We start from the raw sequence: 15,832 nt of genomic DNA, 5'->3' as shown, positions 1-15,832 counted from the left end.
TTCTCTTATTTGTCAGCTGGAGAACAAAGGACAAAAAGTTTAGACATCAAGTAATAGAGTTGTTAGTATATTTAAAGGAATAAAGATGAACACTTGAAGAACTAAATATAATATGTTTAACCAAAATCAAATAGTGCATAGGAGGTACAAAGAAGTAGAACTATATTGTTTCTTATCTTAAATAGATGCAACCAAAGATGAAAGAATAAAAATTTTTATCTTTACACTTTATTTACATTTGCAAAAAAACTGAAAACATATATGGGATATTTATAAAAAACTGACCATATCCTAGATCACAAAAAACAACAAAAAGCTATCATACAGATGATGTTTCTTGACCAAAAATTTTCTCAATTTCTTCTGTGGAAGTGGTTCTTAATATGGTCAACAGCATCAGCACGGCCTGGCAGCTTGTCAGAAATGCAAATTCAGAAGCCCCATACCAGATCTACTGAATCAGAAACTGTAGGAGAAGCCCCCAAATCTCTGTTGGTCAGGTTTTACAGATATCCCATTTATGTTTGTTATTTGCAGTTGTTATTTGTAGAATGCCATGATAAATATTTTTGTTCTTTCATGTTTGGTCTCATATCTAATTATTTAGGAGAGGAAATTAGTAAATCAAAGAATGTTCTGTAGAACTTTAGGTAACTTTTTCTTTGTTGTAGTGCTGGTTATTAGAGGTGGAAAAATTAAAAGTAGGTTTTGTTTCTTTAGAAATATCTTTTTTGTTTACAATATCTTTTTTGTTTACAGAAAGCAAGATTATCTTCTTATCCAAAAAAGATGAAACCAACACGGTTACTCTCAAAAGACAACCAAGTGAATACCTTAGACTAATGAGTAGAATCAATAAGAACGTGATTTTGGCGCTTTTAACTTTGACAAGTTCTGCATTTCTACTGTTTCAGTTGTACTACTACAAGCACTATCTATCAGCAAAGGTAATATTTTTTCTCTTTTCTCATCATTAGGCAAAATTAGTTTATTTCAGTACAGTGTACTTCTCCCTCCCATTCTAGGGGAGGATACTTCTCTGTCCTAGTTGACCTTGACCATGAGACTTATTTTGGCTGGTGGAATGTTATAAACATATGCAGAAATTTCAAAGGGGCTGTTATGGTATGACTTGCCCTTTGTTCATCCCTGACGTGCCAGGAGAAGAATGTGCTCTGGGTAGTTCTGGGCCCTGGATGGGATTTATGAAGCAGACCAAAGCATAGCTGCCCGGCTGACTTGCAGATCTGACAGAAAATAAATGCCTATTAGCCTTTAAGATTGGGGCAAGCCCAACCAGAGGCACCCAGGCACCCCTAGGAGCTATTATTTTTATTATTATCTTCAATTTTATAATCAGAAGTAGTATATGTTATATTGTGTCCATGGCATACAAATTGCCTTAGTAATAAGGGCCATATTCATTAAGCAGAATTGAACAAAATAAGGCATAAAATTAAATAAAGTTCACTAAACCTGTATACTATTAAATTTGCAAAGTTTGTATTATTTGAACTAGAGTTCTTGTTTTTTATGTTCACTATTAATAATAGGTAGAAACGATGACATCTAAGTTCTGAAATACCACAGGTTACTTTTATTAAAAAATATGGAAATTACATTAAGCTATTCCTAATCAAGTAATTTTGCATTCTATAAAATGGAGTTTTAAACTTTATTAATTCAAAACTTTTATTTAAAAGTCGCCATTTGCCAGGCACTTTGACAGGGTGATAGAAGCAATGAGAAATGGTTTCTCTCTTCCATTTATTTATAATTTGTTGGGGACAGATGCTACTGGAAGTATAGATGCTTCTTGTATGTTATTAGTGTGAAGATAAAATACTATCTGTAAGGAATACAAGTAGTTTATGCCAAGAGGAAAAAAATTCTTTATTTAAAAATACTAGGTGTAGTTAGAGTAATAGATGCTGAAGCTCCCAACTTTTTTTTTTAAGATTTTTTATTTATTTATTTGAGAGAGAGAGAATGAGCAGGGTGTGGGGGAAGAACAGAAGGAGAGGGAGAAGCAGGCACCCCGCTAAGCAGGGAGCCCGATGCAGGACTCCATCCCAGGACCCTGAGATCATGACCTGAGCGGAAGGCAGACACTTAACCGACTGAGCCACCCAGGCGCCCCTAAAGCTCTCAACTTTTAAATTTTTTTTCAATTTTGTTGAAAATATATACACTTTTGGCTTTTTATTAAACTTCAAGATCTCACTTAAACTTCAGGGACGTACAGATGGATCTTGAGTATTCTAGTATAGTTTCTTGTGACATAGGAAGAGAACTCAGTTTTGTAAACTTTGTTTACTGATTATATCTGAATTGCATTTCTCATTTGTTCAACATTCTCATATTCCCAATCTCTGTTAGATAAAGAAAATTCACACAAATAAAATGATTTCTAGTTCAATTAAGTTAGTTTGATTTGTTAGCAGAAGATTACAGAATGGTAGCCGTGATCAGCACTAACCTATAGGTCAGCAGCATCAATGTAAAAACCATAATTTTAGGTCATGTTTGAATTTCAAGGCAATTTAGAAGGACGCTTGAGATTATGTGTTAAAGCTAGGACAAGAATGAAAAGTTGGTTTTATCTGTGATCTCGGCCTACTTGTAGTAGTAAATGCCTGCAGCAGTAAATGTTGAGAAGGACTGCAGAGCTTTTCAGGCCCTCTTCAGGAGAGAGTACTCTTAATCATTGGTTAGAGAAGAAGGGTTATTGCTATCTTAGAGTTAAGGAGGCCTACTTTTGACCATTTCTAGGGCCTCACCACAGAATTCTCTTGGCCCTAGCTGGTTAGACAAGTTTAGCCTTTCTATGACTTTCTAAATGAGGTCTGAATAATCTAGTTAGTTGATAGCATTGAAGGGAAGCAATTAGTATATTATATCTTTTGGGTCGGGCACAACTCCCTACATGGGTGGACTTGACTCTTCAGGTTCCAGAGAACAACCCTCTAGATCTTTGAAATACAAACTTGTGTGATGGCCTTGTGAGCATTTTCTTTGAGCTCCAGTTTTCAAGTAATTGGCTGACAGTTTGCATCACAAAGGAAGGGTGTCTGTAGGACCCTCTAGGGAATGTCAGTGGTTCATTGTTTTCTTACTGCACCAACCAGGACTGTGTGATTATAATTCTGTGTGTTCATTCAATCTGTATTTATTGATTACTTGTTATATACAGGCCACTTTACAGGAATACAGAGATAAATAGAACACAGGTCCTACTCTCAAGGAACTCATAATTTGATAGAAGAGGCAACAGCATTAATTCTTGAGTTTGGGGCCTAGATAGTCCTGAGTTCAAATCCTCATTTGGTTGTTTGGCTTACTGCAAGTCACCTAACTTTTTTGAGCCTCAGTTTCTTTAAATGGGACTAATAGCAATGTTGCTGGTTGAGATAATGTATGAAATGCATCTAACTTAGTGTTTGATACATGGTAGATGCTCAGTAGATGGTAGCTATTAATAGTTTACATATTCTAGTCCTTTTAAGGTTTACATTGCTGTTTGATAATAAATTGTATTTAATTATTACAGGCTTCTCATGAGCCTACATTTATCATTTTTTCATAAATGAGTTATCTGGGGCCCAGATATCTTAAGCTTCTTGCTAAAGATTGCCAAGTTCAGGTCCTAAAACTTACGTCTTCACTCATAGAGTATCATACAAATATGTTCAAACAAAATACTATAGCATTTATAAGGTATGAAATGAGATTGCTTTAAGGTATTATGAATCACAGTAGAAAATTATAAAATATTGCTGCCTCAATGGAAGGAAGACAAAGCCAACAGACTATGTTTGTATAAAGTATTGAGTGAACCAAACCTTAGTGATGTTCTTGACTTAGAACCGTAAGGAACACCAGTGCCTGCAGTATTCAGCTATTCTCATTACCTAGAAAGCCACTTACAGTGTTCTGTGCTAGGATGTCTTTCTTTGCATTATATGTAGTAACCTCTGTGTGTTTGTATAAGGCCAGGAGGGAGTGGAAAGTTTGGATTTCAAGTTGGTAATAGTCATTCACAGTGAACAATTTCATATGCCATTATTAGAAATGGAAATTAAGGGGCGCGTGGGTGGCTCAGTTGGTTAAGTGGCTGCCTTCGGCTCCGGTCATGATCCTGGGGTCCTGGGATCGAGCCCCACGTCCGGCTCCCTGCTCAGCGGAGATCCTGCTTCTCCCTCTCCTTCTGCCTGCCGCTCTGCCTACTTGTGCTCTTTCTCTACCTCTCTGTCAAATAAATAAATAAAATCTTAAAAAAAAAAAAGAAATGAAAATTAATCTGGTAGCCATTTAGATCATGTGCAAAAAAGATTTTTGAAATATTTTGAGTTGGTCAGTTGCTTGTTAAAATCATGCAAGAAACATGATTGTAAAAAAACTCTTCTTTGACTGTTGGCTGGTTCTCTTATGCTCTGAAGGATAATATACGGGTCATTGCTGGAGGAAGAGTATTCCATCTGATAATCTGATCTAGTGTGATAAACTTTGATAAATGCTGTTGTCCCTCTCTTCCTGTCCTTTCCTCCTCCAATTACCACCATTGTTCAGGAGAAATGTGAAAGAATTTCTTCCATTAGAATTGAGGGATATTTAAAAAATACTTCCATGTATTCCCAGACTTTAGACTTTTAGGTTTTCTGGCCAAACTGTTTTGTCTTATTAATAAACAAAGCTTTCCCACTGTCCTCAGATCACATTTATGAGTCTTATCCACTAAGAACTTCAGTGACTCGGGAGTAAGTAAAAGAACAGTGCATGTACTGGAAGGAAAGGCACTGAGATACAGAAGGGGAAGGCTCCCTGGAGGGTTGGTGAATTTACCATGGTTAGTGTTTCTGATCCTTACGATTGCAAATTTATTTTTTTTTAAGATTTTATTTATTTATTTGACAGAGAAAGAGAGCACAAGCAGGGCGAGCAGGAGGGAGAGGGAGAAGTAGGCGCCCTGCTGAACAGGAGCCCGATGCGGGGCTCCATCCCAGGACTCCAGGATCATGACCTGAGCTAAAGGCAAATGCTTAACCGACTGAGCCACCTGGGTGCCCCAGGATTGCAAATTTATAAATAATTGAAAAAGATCAGTTTTTTAAGTCTTACTGTTTGATTCTCTATAGGCATGAGTAATGATCATGCTAGATTAAGAATTCTGGTTTTTGGTTTCTGTAAGAAACTGTCGGTTACTGTCTTTCAAAAAAAATGAAAGGATTTTTCCTTGAATCTTCACCTCCTATATCCCAAATACTTTCTCTTTAATGGCATAACTTAATTTGACTCATTTATCAGTGAAGTTCAGTAGCCACCAGACTTTTTCTACCCTCCTTTTTGGTATCTGATTCCATCTTTACATTTATTTATTCACTTCACATAATTTTTACTTTAAATATCCTATAGGAATATCTTTAGGCTTTAAAATTTTTTTGGAAAACTCCTTGTTTTATATAGCATTTCTTTTAGAACATTCAGCCATTTATTTCTCTCTCTCTCTCTCTTTTTTTTTATTATGTTATGTTAGTCACCATACAGGACATCATTAGTTTTTGATGTAGTGTTCCATGATTCATTGTTTGTGTATAACACCCAGTGCTCCATGCGATATGTGCCCTCCTTAATACCCATCACCAGGCTAACCCATCCACCCACCCCCCTCCCCTCTAAAACCCTTAGTTTGATTTCTGGAGTCCATAGTTTTTCATGGTCCATCTCCCACTCCGATTTCCCCCACCCTTGATTTTTCCCTTCCTTCTCTCAAGTGTTCATTGAGTTCTTTCTGTGTGCCAAGCACAGTACTAGGCTGTGAGACAAAATGATGAGTCAAGTGTAATCCTTACTGTCTAGGAAGTCACAAATTGGGGAAATTTGGGATTGAAGAGGAGAGGAGTTAAGAAACCTTAGGGGCGCCTGGGTGGCTCAGTCTGTTAGGTGTCCAGCTCTTGATTTCAGCTCATGTAATGATCCTCAGGGATCAAGCCCTAGGTCCAGCTCTGCACTCAGTGCAGAGTCTGCTTGAGATTCTCTCTCTCCCTCTCCCTTTTCCCCTCCCCCTGCTCTCTGGCTCTTTCTAAAATAAATCTTAAAAAGAGAGAGAAACTTATAAAGAGACACACAAGCAAATGATGATATGTTACTTCTTCAAAGCACACTTCATAAACTCTGTTCTGCCTACTTTACTAGTTATAGTTTAAGAACTCTTCCACTCTTTAGTCTCTAGCTTTTGTAATCCTCTTCTTTACAGCTGTCACAGTTATTTTTCTTAAGATCTGATCCACTTATTCTCTGCATAGCATACCTGTGGAATAAGATCCAAATTCTTACCATGGTATGGTAGATAGTCTCTGTTTCTCAAGATCCTGTCTTTCCCATACTCTGGGCCTCAGGAGGCTGACCTCTATGGACTGCATTAACTGAATTCCCTTGCCTTTTCTAGTTGAAGTCAGCCAATGGGAAACATCACCCAGAGGTTGGAGACCAGGAGGAAAGAGTGGTCAGGTTATTTATTCTCTTGGTTCTCTATTTCTAGGATCATTGCTTGACAGGGACTGCATTCCTCCGAAACAGCTGCAGTGTAGCCACTGGGTGCCAGTAACTGTTCCTCAGCAGAGATAGATTAGCCATTAAGATAAATGAAATTTAAACTGCAGGGCCCCTCACTTCCAAAGCTATATATTTTGATAAAGTTTGCAGAAGATATTTTTGCATTCTTTTTCTTAAAAAGGACCACCAAAATTGTATAATTTTCAGGCCCCTATAAAACCGGATCCTCCTGTGTCCTTATCCTTGACCCTTCAAGCTTGGGTAAGTGCAAAGTTTATAAGGAATGAAAAACTGCTGAATAACCTACTTAGGAAGGTTATGATTGAATATTTAATGGGTGAAATAATATTTTGAGTTGGTTTTATGAGTATAAGTTCTCCAGGTGAAAAAGGATGGGAAGGCCATTACAAATAGAGGAAACAGCCTATTTGAAAAGGATGAGCTATGTGGATATCTAGAAGAGGAGCATACTACCTAGAGACCAAAGGAAGCACAAAAGTCCTGAGGCAGGAACATGCCTGGCAGTTTTAAGAATAGCAAAGAGTTGAATATGGCTCTAGAGGACTTTTGCTTTTATTCTAGGTGAAATTAGGAACCATAGGAAAGTTTTGAGCTGATATGTGACATGATCTGACTTAAAAAAAGTAGTGAGTGGATGCTCTGTTGAGAACAGATGATTGGGTGAAGGGCTAACACAGATCATTTAGAAGGCAGTTCTAGTAATTTACATAAGATGGTGATGGCTTGGACAAGGGAGCTAATGGTAGAGTTCATGAAAAGTGGAAAGTAGAGCTGTCAGAATTTGTTGATGGGCTAGATGTTGGGTATAAAAAACAGAAAGGAGTCAGGGATAACTTTAGTATTTGGGGCTTAGATAATTGGAAAAGGGAAGTTGCTGTTTACTGAGATGGGAAAGACTAGGAGAAGCAAGCTTGAGGGATGGTTAGAGATCTGGAGTTTTTTTCATACATGTTAAGTTTGAGATGCTTATTTGACATCCAGATGAAGAAGGTGAATAGATAGTTGAATAAGTTTGGAATTCAAAGGACTAGTTTGGTTGGAAATATAAATTGAGAGTTGTAAGCATATAGATTGTATTTAAAGCCATTAGAGTAGATGAGTTACCAAGAAAGTGAACATAGAGTAAAAAGAGGGAGAAAAGTCTCAGGGTCTGAGTTTTGGGACCACCAATACATTGGAGGTGGAAGACCTAGCAAATAAGAACAAGGAGGAGCAGCCAGAGAGAAGTAGCAGGAAAACCAGAAGTAGTCGGGATTCTGAGAGCCAAGTGAAGTGTTTGAGTGAGACAGAAGTGATCAACAATTCTTGATAGATCAAATAAGACAAGGAGTAATAACTGTTCATTGGATTTAGCAACGTGGAGGTCGTTGGTGATCTTGATGAATACTTGGAAGAGTGAAATTAATCTTGTGAGCTCATGGGAAGAGAGGAATCGGAGGCAGTGAGAACAGACAACCCATTAAAGGTTTTGCTTAAAGGACAGAAAATTGTTAGTTGGGAAAAGAGGAGTTGTTTGTTTGTTTTAAGATAGGAGAAATAATATCATATTTATATATTGATCCAGCAAAGAAAGCGAACAGCTCAGAAATTCAGCCTCATCTACTAATGGAGGGCTATGATGAGCAACAAGGGCTGTGTTACAGTTTGCCATCTCTTTTTAAGGATGAAGATTACAAAGCTGTCTCTTTGTGATTTAATCTCAACTATCCCTTGGTATGAAAATGTTATTGTCTAAGTTGCAGAGCTTATGAGGAGAGACCAGTTCTGGCTTTACCTTAATTATTCAGTATATCTCTTTTCCGCTCTCCTTCCCTGCATTTAACAGACCATCATTAAACATTTACTCATTACCAAGCACTGTACTAGGCACTGTCAGTACAGAGAAAGATTGGACTTGGTCCCTACCCTTAAATTTGCAGTTTAGTGGGGCGATGAGTCTCCTTTTTAGGAACTTGGGGCATATTTCATTTTTAGGATAAAGCTATTCTTACTGTTCTTCAACATCCTCCCATCTATATCTTATAGGTAAAGAACATATTCAAGGCATAAGAAACTTCTCTGGATCTTCTTTGAGCTTGAAACATTCTTCATATTGTCTCTAGACCATCAGACATTCTTTCTCCTGTTACTTTCAAAGTATTTTGGGCCTGGGGTGCCTGGGTGGCTCAGTCGTTAAGTGTCTGCCTTCGGCTTGGGTCATGATCCCAGGGTCCTGGGATCGAGCCCTGTATTAGGCTACCTGCTCTGTGGAAGGCCTGCTTCTCCCTCTCTCACTCCCCTTGCTTGTGTTCCTTCTCTCGCTGTGTCTCTCTCTGTCAAATAAATAAAAATCTTTAAAAAAGAAAAAAGTATTTTGGGGCTTATCAGATGAAAACTGATAATGCTTTCTTCCTTCTGATTCTCTAGACCTTAATATTTTTTAAATTTTTATTTTTTAGTGGAGTATAGTTGACACACAATGTTACAGTAGTTTCAACACAGTGATTCAGCAGTTAGTACATTAGTACATTAGTTAGTACATTAGTACAACACAGTGATTCAACAGTTACGCTATGCTCACAAGTGTAGCTACCATCTGTCATGCAACACTATTAGAGTACCATTGACTGTATTCTCCATGATGTCCCTTTCACCCCTGTGGCTTATTCATTCCATAACTAGAAGCCTATATCTCCCACTCCCCTTCACTCATTTTGCCCATCTCCCCCTCCTCCCCTTTAGCCACCACCAGTTTGTTCTCTGTATGACAAGCAAAATAAGTCAGAGAAAGATAGCTTTGAGTTTACTAAAATGTTTTTTTGTTATCTTCTTAGAATGGAGCTGGTTTATCAAAATCTAAAGGAAGCCAAAATGGATTTGATAGCACACAGTGGGTATGTATGATAAGCACAGATGAAATTCCTCATTTACAGTGTTCATTTGGTTCATTTGTTTATGTACTCAATAAGTATTTGTTGAATGATGATGATGGTAATAGCTGTCTTGGTGGGCAGTGGGAGTAGGTGGTGGAGAGGAAGGGATAGGCCCTGTGTCAAGTGCGTTACATGCAATATCTCATTTAGTCCTTATGGAAACTTTATGAAGTAAGTACATATCGTTATCCTCAGTTCACTGAAAGAGTTTAAGGTTAGTTGGCTAATAAGTGGCTGAGTCCAGATTCCTAAGTGTTTGCCTTCAAAATTCTCACTCACTGAACTATGGTGCATCCCCAAATGAAAAAAATATATGAATCAGAACTGAACTATGAATAAGGGAAAATAATGATTAGGAATAAAAATCTATTCAGCTGGTTTCCTTTTTAAGATAAGGAAAACTAGCAGTATGTATGATATAGCCCTGTTTTGATTTATAAATTTCAGAGCCTATACATTTATAAAAATATGTTTTCCTACCTTTTTTCTAAGCAAATTTAGAATGAAAAACAATGGCTAGGTTACTAGTTACTAATAAAAAATTACATTTATCCTATTCGTATATATTTTGGATATGACCAGTTATTTCTTGTGGATGACCTCAGTCTTTGGCATCTCTTTAACCAGGACATGAAGCTTCTAAGATAGGAAGTGGGTTTTCAAAATCATGAAGCAGCAATGAAGTAGTAATAATTTTAGGTCCTTGCTGGCACCAGTTGGTTTTCAACTACTATTTAAAAAGTAAAGTCTGGGATATCCTATACCAGGCTCCTCAGTTATGAAGTACCAAGATGAACTTTTAATTTATTAAAAATAGCAGATGTTTTCCTCTGTGAACTTAGGGAAGTCTGAGGGGAACAGGAAGCCCCATCTTTTTCATTCAGGGAAGGATCCTGAGGTGGGAGAAAATATGTTTTGTTTTTTTTTTTAAAGGGTTTACTTCAAAGATAAATGAGCAAAAATTAAAGAACAGCTCACTACGTTCAGTGAGTTCTCTTTGTTAATTACATTGCATGGTACTAAGAATTAGTCTATAATTGCAGAATCATGTGGAGGGGGAGAAGTACTAAAATACTTTTGTAATAGTATTTTAAAAGGAAGGAAAAGTGAAATCTGATCAGTAAGTGTGATACTGAGCCCTGAAAAAAATTCTAGAATGAGTTATTAAACAGATGACTTGAGAGCACTTAGGAAAGGGAATGATTATTAGGAGCTAGCCTTTCACTAAGAACAAGTCCCACCAAGCCCTTTTAGATGAATAGACTATTATAGTCTTAGTGTACCCTGTTTCCAACAAGACATTTTTCTTTCTTGCAAACAAAATGAAGGTCAGATGATAAGAGTCATGTTTATTTAGAATTAATTGGATTTAGAGTCAATTGGACATCTGTTTCCAAGGAGCATTGATGATTGCATTGATAACAACCTGGAAGGCATATTTAGAAGGTGAGTTAGAGAATATCTCCTCTACCCTGCCCTAATCTATATTTATATCAATAATTGTAATGAAGCCATAAATGTGTTCATCATGTTTATATTTAACACTAAGCTGAAAGAGATTCACTCAACAAACATTTATTAAGCACCTTATATGTGCAGGTGTCTGTCACTTCATCATCTTTCTTCCAAAATAATTTCTTTTATTCTTCTGGTGTAAAGCACAGAAAGCAACAACTATAAAAGAAAAAAAAATGATAAATTAGAATATCAAAATTTAAGACTTCTACTCCTCAAAAGACACCATTAAGAAAATGAAAAGAGGGGCGACTGGGTGGCTCAGTCGTTAAGCGTCTGCCTTCGGCTCAGGTCATGATCCCAGGGTCCTGGGATCGAGCCTCGCATCGGGCTCTCTGCTCCGCGGGAAGCCTGCTTCTCCCTCTCCCACTCCCCCTGCTGTGTTCCCTCTCTCTCTGTGTCTCTCTCTGTCAAATAAATAAATAAAATCTTTAAAAAATAAAAAGAAAAAAAAAAGAAAATGAAAAGAAATGCCACAGAAGAAGAAATATTTGCAAAACATGTATCTGACAAAGGACAGGGTATCAAGAATATATAAAGAACTCCCACAACTCAAAAACAGATTTTTTGTTCATACTCTTTATCAGATTGAGAAAGTATCCTATTCCTGGTTTGCTGAGAGTTTTTAATCATGAATAGGTATTGAATTTTGTCAAATACTTTTTCTGTATTGAAATTATCATAGGATTTCCCCCTTCATTCTATTGATATGGTGAATTTCATTGATTTTCAAATGCTAAACTAACCTTTCATTTCTGGGATAAACCCTACTTGGTCAGGATATTTACTTTTTTTTTTTATCTTTTTCTTTTAAACTACTGGAATTTATTTTCTAGTATCTTTATAGTGGTTTATAATTTTCTGTTTTGTAATATTTTTGTTAGGTTTTGGTATTTGGATTATACTGGCCTCATACAATGAGCTAAGAAGGATTCCTCCCTGCTCAGTTTTCTGATGAAGTTTTTGTAGAATTGGTATTATTCCTTAAATATTTGATAGAATTTACCTGTGAGCCATCTGAGTCTGGAGTTTTTTTTTGTTGCTGTTGTTTTTATATATAACGTGTGTGTGTGTATATATATATATATATATATAAGTTTAACAAATACATATGAATATATAACATATATATATAAATTCAATTTTGGTGATAGGTATAGGGCAATTCAGATTTTTCGTTTTATCTTGTGGTAATTTGTTAATTGTGTTTTTAAAGAAATTTGTCCATTTTATCTAAGTTACTGTATCTTTTAGCATGAGTTGTTTTTCTTTTTACTTAGTTGTTTCTCCCACTAAGAGATAATAAACTCCTGTAGAGCAGAGATTATTGTAGTCTTGGTATTTGCATACTCAGCACTAAAAACAAATGGTAAGAGACTTACTACTAGCTTTATCTCATTTTTTATTTAAATTCAATTTAGTTGGGGTGCCTGGGTAGCTCAGTCATTGGGCGTCTACCTTTGGCTCGGGTCATGATCCCGGGGTCCTGGGATCAAGCCCTGCATCGGGCTCCCTGCTCAGCAGGAAGCCTGCTTCTCCCTCTCCCACTCCCCCTGCTTGTGTTCCCTCTCTCACTGTGTCTCTTTCTGTCAAGTAAATAAAGTCTTAAAAAAAAAAAAAGAGAGAGAGAGTCTTTTATGGTCATTTTTTCTATCCTTAAAATTCTTAATATCCTATTTATTTATATCTTGTATATATTTTACGTATTTCTTCAAATTTTATGAATAAGAGTTTACCTTTAATTCTATGAGGCACCTTTTTTGATGGCATACATCCCTTTGAAATGATTATTACTTTAATTAAAGTATGCTTTTAAGCAGTGATGTACACCAGTTATTCTATTTATCTTTGCTGCTCTTTGGTGTTACTTACTCTTGAGTGTGGCTATTGTATTTCTATTCTAATTTTGAAATTTATGTTTTCAGTAGGGGACTCTACTTACTGCCCAAAAGAATTATATTTTTAAATATTACATTATTACTAGAAAATCAAACTATATATGAGAATAGTCAAGCAGGCAATATATTTTAGTTTGAATCTTTTGCTTAGAAAGATTATTAAGCAGTATTACAAATACGAAGAAAAGTGGCACATACAATTGATTTTTGATTTTGAAAAGGTTGACATGACCTGTTTTTAAAAACTGACATCTTGTATTTCCTCTCCCACTTTGGCTCAAAAATATTTAATTAATACCTAGGAAATAATTTGTAAACCCGAAGTTTTCATTTCAGATACAACTTCCTCTGTGAAGATTTTGTTATTCTTTGGATGTACAGTTAATTAGTAGCTTACTATTCTCTATAGTGTGTTGCATATATTTTTGCTATAGCATATTTTACCTTGTATTATGAATCTACTGAGTGAAACATACATATTCTTATAAAATTAATGAATAAAAATTTAATAAGGTAGATTGTTGTATTGGTTTAGAAGAATTAAGGGGATTCTTTTCCTCTCAAACAGCGTGCAGTTAAAAAGTTTATTATGCTAACATCCAACCAGAATGTACCAGTGTTCCTTATTGATCCTTTGATTCTGGAATTGATTAATAAAGACTTTGAACAAGTCAAAAATACATCTCATGGCTCCACTTCAGAATGCAAGTTTTTCTGTGTTCCAAGAGACTTTACTGCGTTTGCACTGTGGTATCACCTGTGGAAGAATGAGGTAAGATGATTCACTTTCAGATAACAGAATGTGTCTTTTACAAAATAGTGTGGGGTTAAACCAGTTTGAAAAGTAAAACATTTCAAAAATCTTTAAAGCTTTTTATAAATTGTATTGGCAATATTTTCAGCAATAAGTAACAGAAGACACTTAATAGTGGCTTAAGCAAATGGGGGACTTATTTTTCTTGTGTAACAAGAGGTTGAAAGATTGGTGCCATTGGTATTAGTTCAGCTGCCCACTGATGTCAGGGCTGGCATCACTGAAGTTCTTTCTTCATTTTTCTCATCATTACAAGATAGCTGTCATAGTTTCCACGCATCATATCCATCTTTAAGGCAGGAATATGAGAGGAAGGGATGGTGACACTATTCATTCTTTGAAGCAAAAATTTTTCTCGAAAGCTCTGATAAACTGCTTATACTCACTGTCCAGAATTAGACTCAAGTGTCTTCTTGTTGGAAAGGGAGCTAAAAAGACAGGTACTTAGGATTTCCATCAGTGTAGTAGGCAAGCAGGAAGGGATCTGGTGATGAATATTCAGTATCTGCCACGTAAGGTATAAGGTATATGAGGGCAGTATCACTAGTCGGTAGCACTACTCTTTCCATCCTCTAAGTGTGCAGTACTTGTTTGGTACTCAGATGGAGGGCTGCTTAGTTGTGTTGACCACTGCTGGGTAGGCTTATGCTCCAGTGTGGTGATGGGAAGCAGTTTATGCGGCACGTTTCCTTGATTGCCCCAGGCTCTTACACGGGGCCTCAAGAAACTGAGCTTTGACTTTTTTCTGGTCTACAGTTGGTTCTTTCCAGGCAGTGATGCAAGTGATGAGACAAAGTGTACATATAAGTACATGATTCTTGTTGGCATATTTTTTTCTTTCTTCCCAATTTTATATTTTTAAAATATTTAAACTTGTGGAGAAGTTAGGATGTGGTATTTTAAATGTAATTTTTATGTTTTTAATTAAAATAATACCAGTCCCAAGTTTTAAAAGTCAGATAGTAATACAGAACTCATAAGGAAAAAGAGCAGTATCTGCTCTTCTCTCCTCATCTCTTATTTCTGCTCCGAGAGTTAACCACTCTCAACTCTTTCTACCTTGTTTATTTTCTCATTTATAAATGAAGTGTTTCTGCTTCTATTTTTAATATTCCATATTTAATATTTCATAAAAATATTTCATGTTTTTAATATTTCATATTTCAATCATAAAATTTTCATATTTTAATATTTCAATTTAGTTTATAAATTATGAGAATTTAGCTCATATCTATTTTGTCTTCCTATATACACACACACTCTCTTGTGCCAACATCATCCTAAAATGACTATATCACATTTTGTATTAAACCAGTAGTGTTGACCTTATGAATATATAATCACTTGGATGCTACCTCATTTAATCTCATTATATTCCTTTTCTCATGCGACTCTTTTTTTTTATTTTCCATTATGTTCAGTTTGCCAACATATAGTACATCATAAGTTTTTGTTGTGTTCAACAATTCATTAGTTGCTCTTTTTTCCTCCTTTTCTGTTAACTAGTTTTCTATATATCAATAATCTATGTATAAACTCTGTAACAGAAACATGACACTGCCAATAGGATCTAACACACGGGGTAATCTCTCAGTTCCACTTTTTTGTCCTTGGAGACATCCCTCCTAGAACTCTGGGTCTTTTTGCCTTAATACAGACTGATCTGCTGTGCAGATACTGTTCTGTAACTCCCCTTCACAGCATTTTAGGAATTCCCTTCAGACAAAGTGTGAATGGGAGGTTGAAACCTTGCATGTCTGAAAATGTTTCTTTTTACCTGCCTATTTGATTTCTAGTTTGACTTATATAGCAGTTAGCTTCTACTGTGTAACAAATCACCCTAAAATGTAGTGGCTTAAACGACAACCATTTGTGTAGCTCATGATTTTGTGACAATGATTTGGGTAGCATTTAGCTAGGCAGTTCTTCTCATCTCAGCTAAGCTCAGTTTCCAGTCAGCTAGGCAGCTCTGCTTCTTCAGGATGGCTGGCTGTCAGATGGCCAGTGGAGGTGCCTGGGCCATGTGTCTTTCATTATCCAGGCTAGTCTGAGAAAGCAAAAACATGAGAGGTTTCTTGACATTGTTAAAATATTAAGATTTTTTAACCATGAACATAAAT

The 15,832-nt window shown here is 36.2% G+C and overlaps 1 protein-coding gene across 10 annotated transcripts in view; it reads left to right on the top strand.

Moving 5' to 3' along the window:
- The window catches only part of FKTN (fukutin), an 88,763-nt gene that overhangs the window by 11,637 nt on the left and 61,294 nt on the right, over positions 1-15,832 (top strand). For 7 of the 10 annotated variants that reach the window (XM_027616562.1, XM_027616554.1, XM_027616552.2 and 4 more), the window contains exons 2-4: positions 760-947; positions 9,387-9,446; positions 13,467-13,670. In XM_027616562.1, the coding sequence (XP_027472363.1) occupies positions 843-947; positions 9,387-9,446; positions 13,467-13,670 (369 nt within the window). In that variant the 5' untranslated portion in view covers positions 760-842. Of the gene's footprint in view, positions 1-759; positions 948-9,386; positions 9,447-10,813; positions 10,932-13,466; positions 13,671-15,832 lie in introns of those variants that run through there. The other 3 variants (XM_027616556.2, XM_027616557.2, XM_027616559.2) reach the window with 3 other exon arrangements.

This window comes from Zalophus californianus, chromosome 13 (genome assembly GCF_009762305.2).
Source record: "Zalophus californianus isolate mZalCal1 chromosome 13, mZalCal1.pri.v2, whole genome shotgun sequence".
Lineage (NCBI taxonomy): Eukaryota > Metazoa > Chordata > Mammalia > Carnivora > Otariidae > Zalophus > Zalophus californianus.
This window is presented reverse-complemented; position numbering and strand designations above follow the sequence as displayed.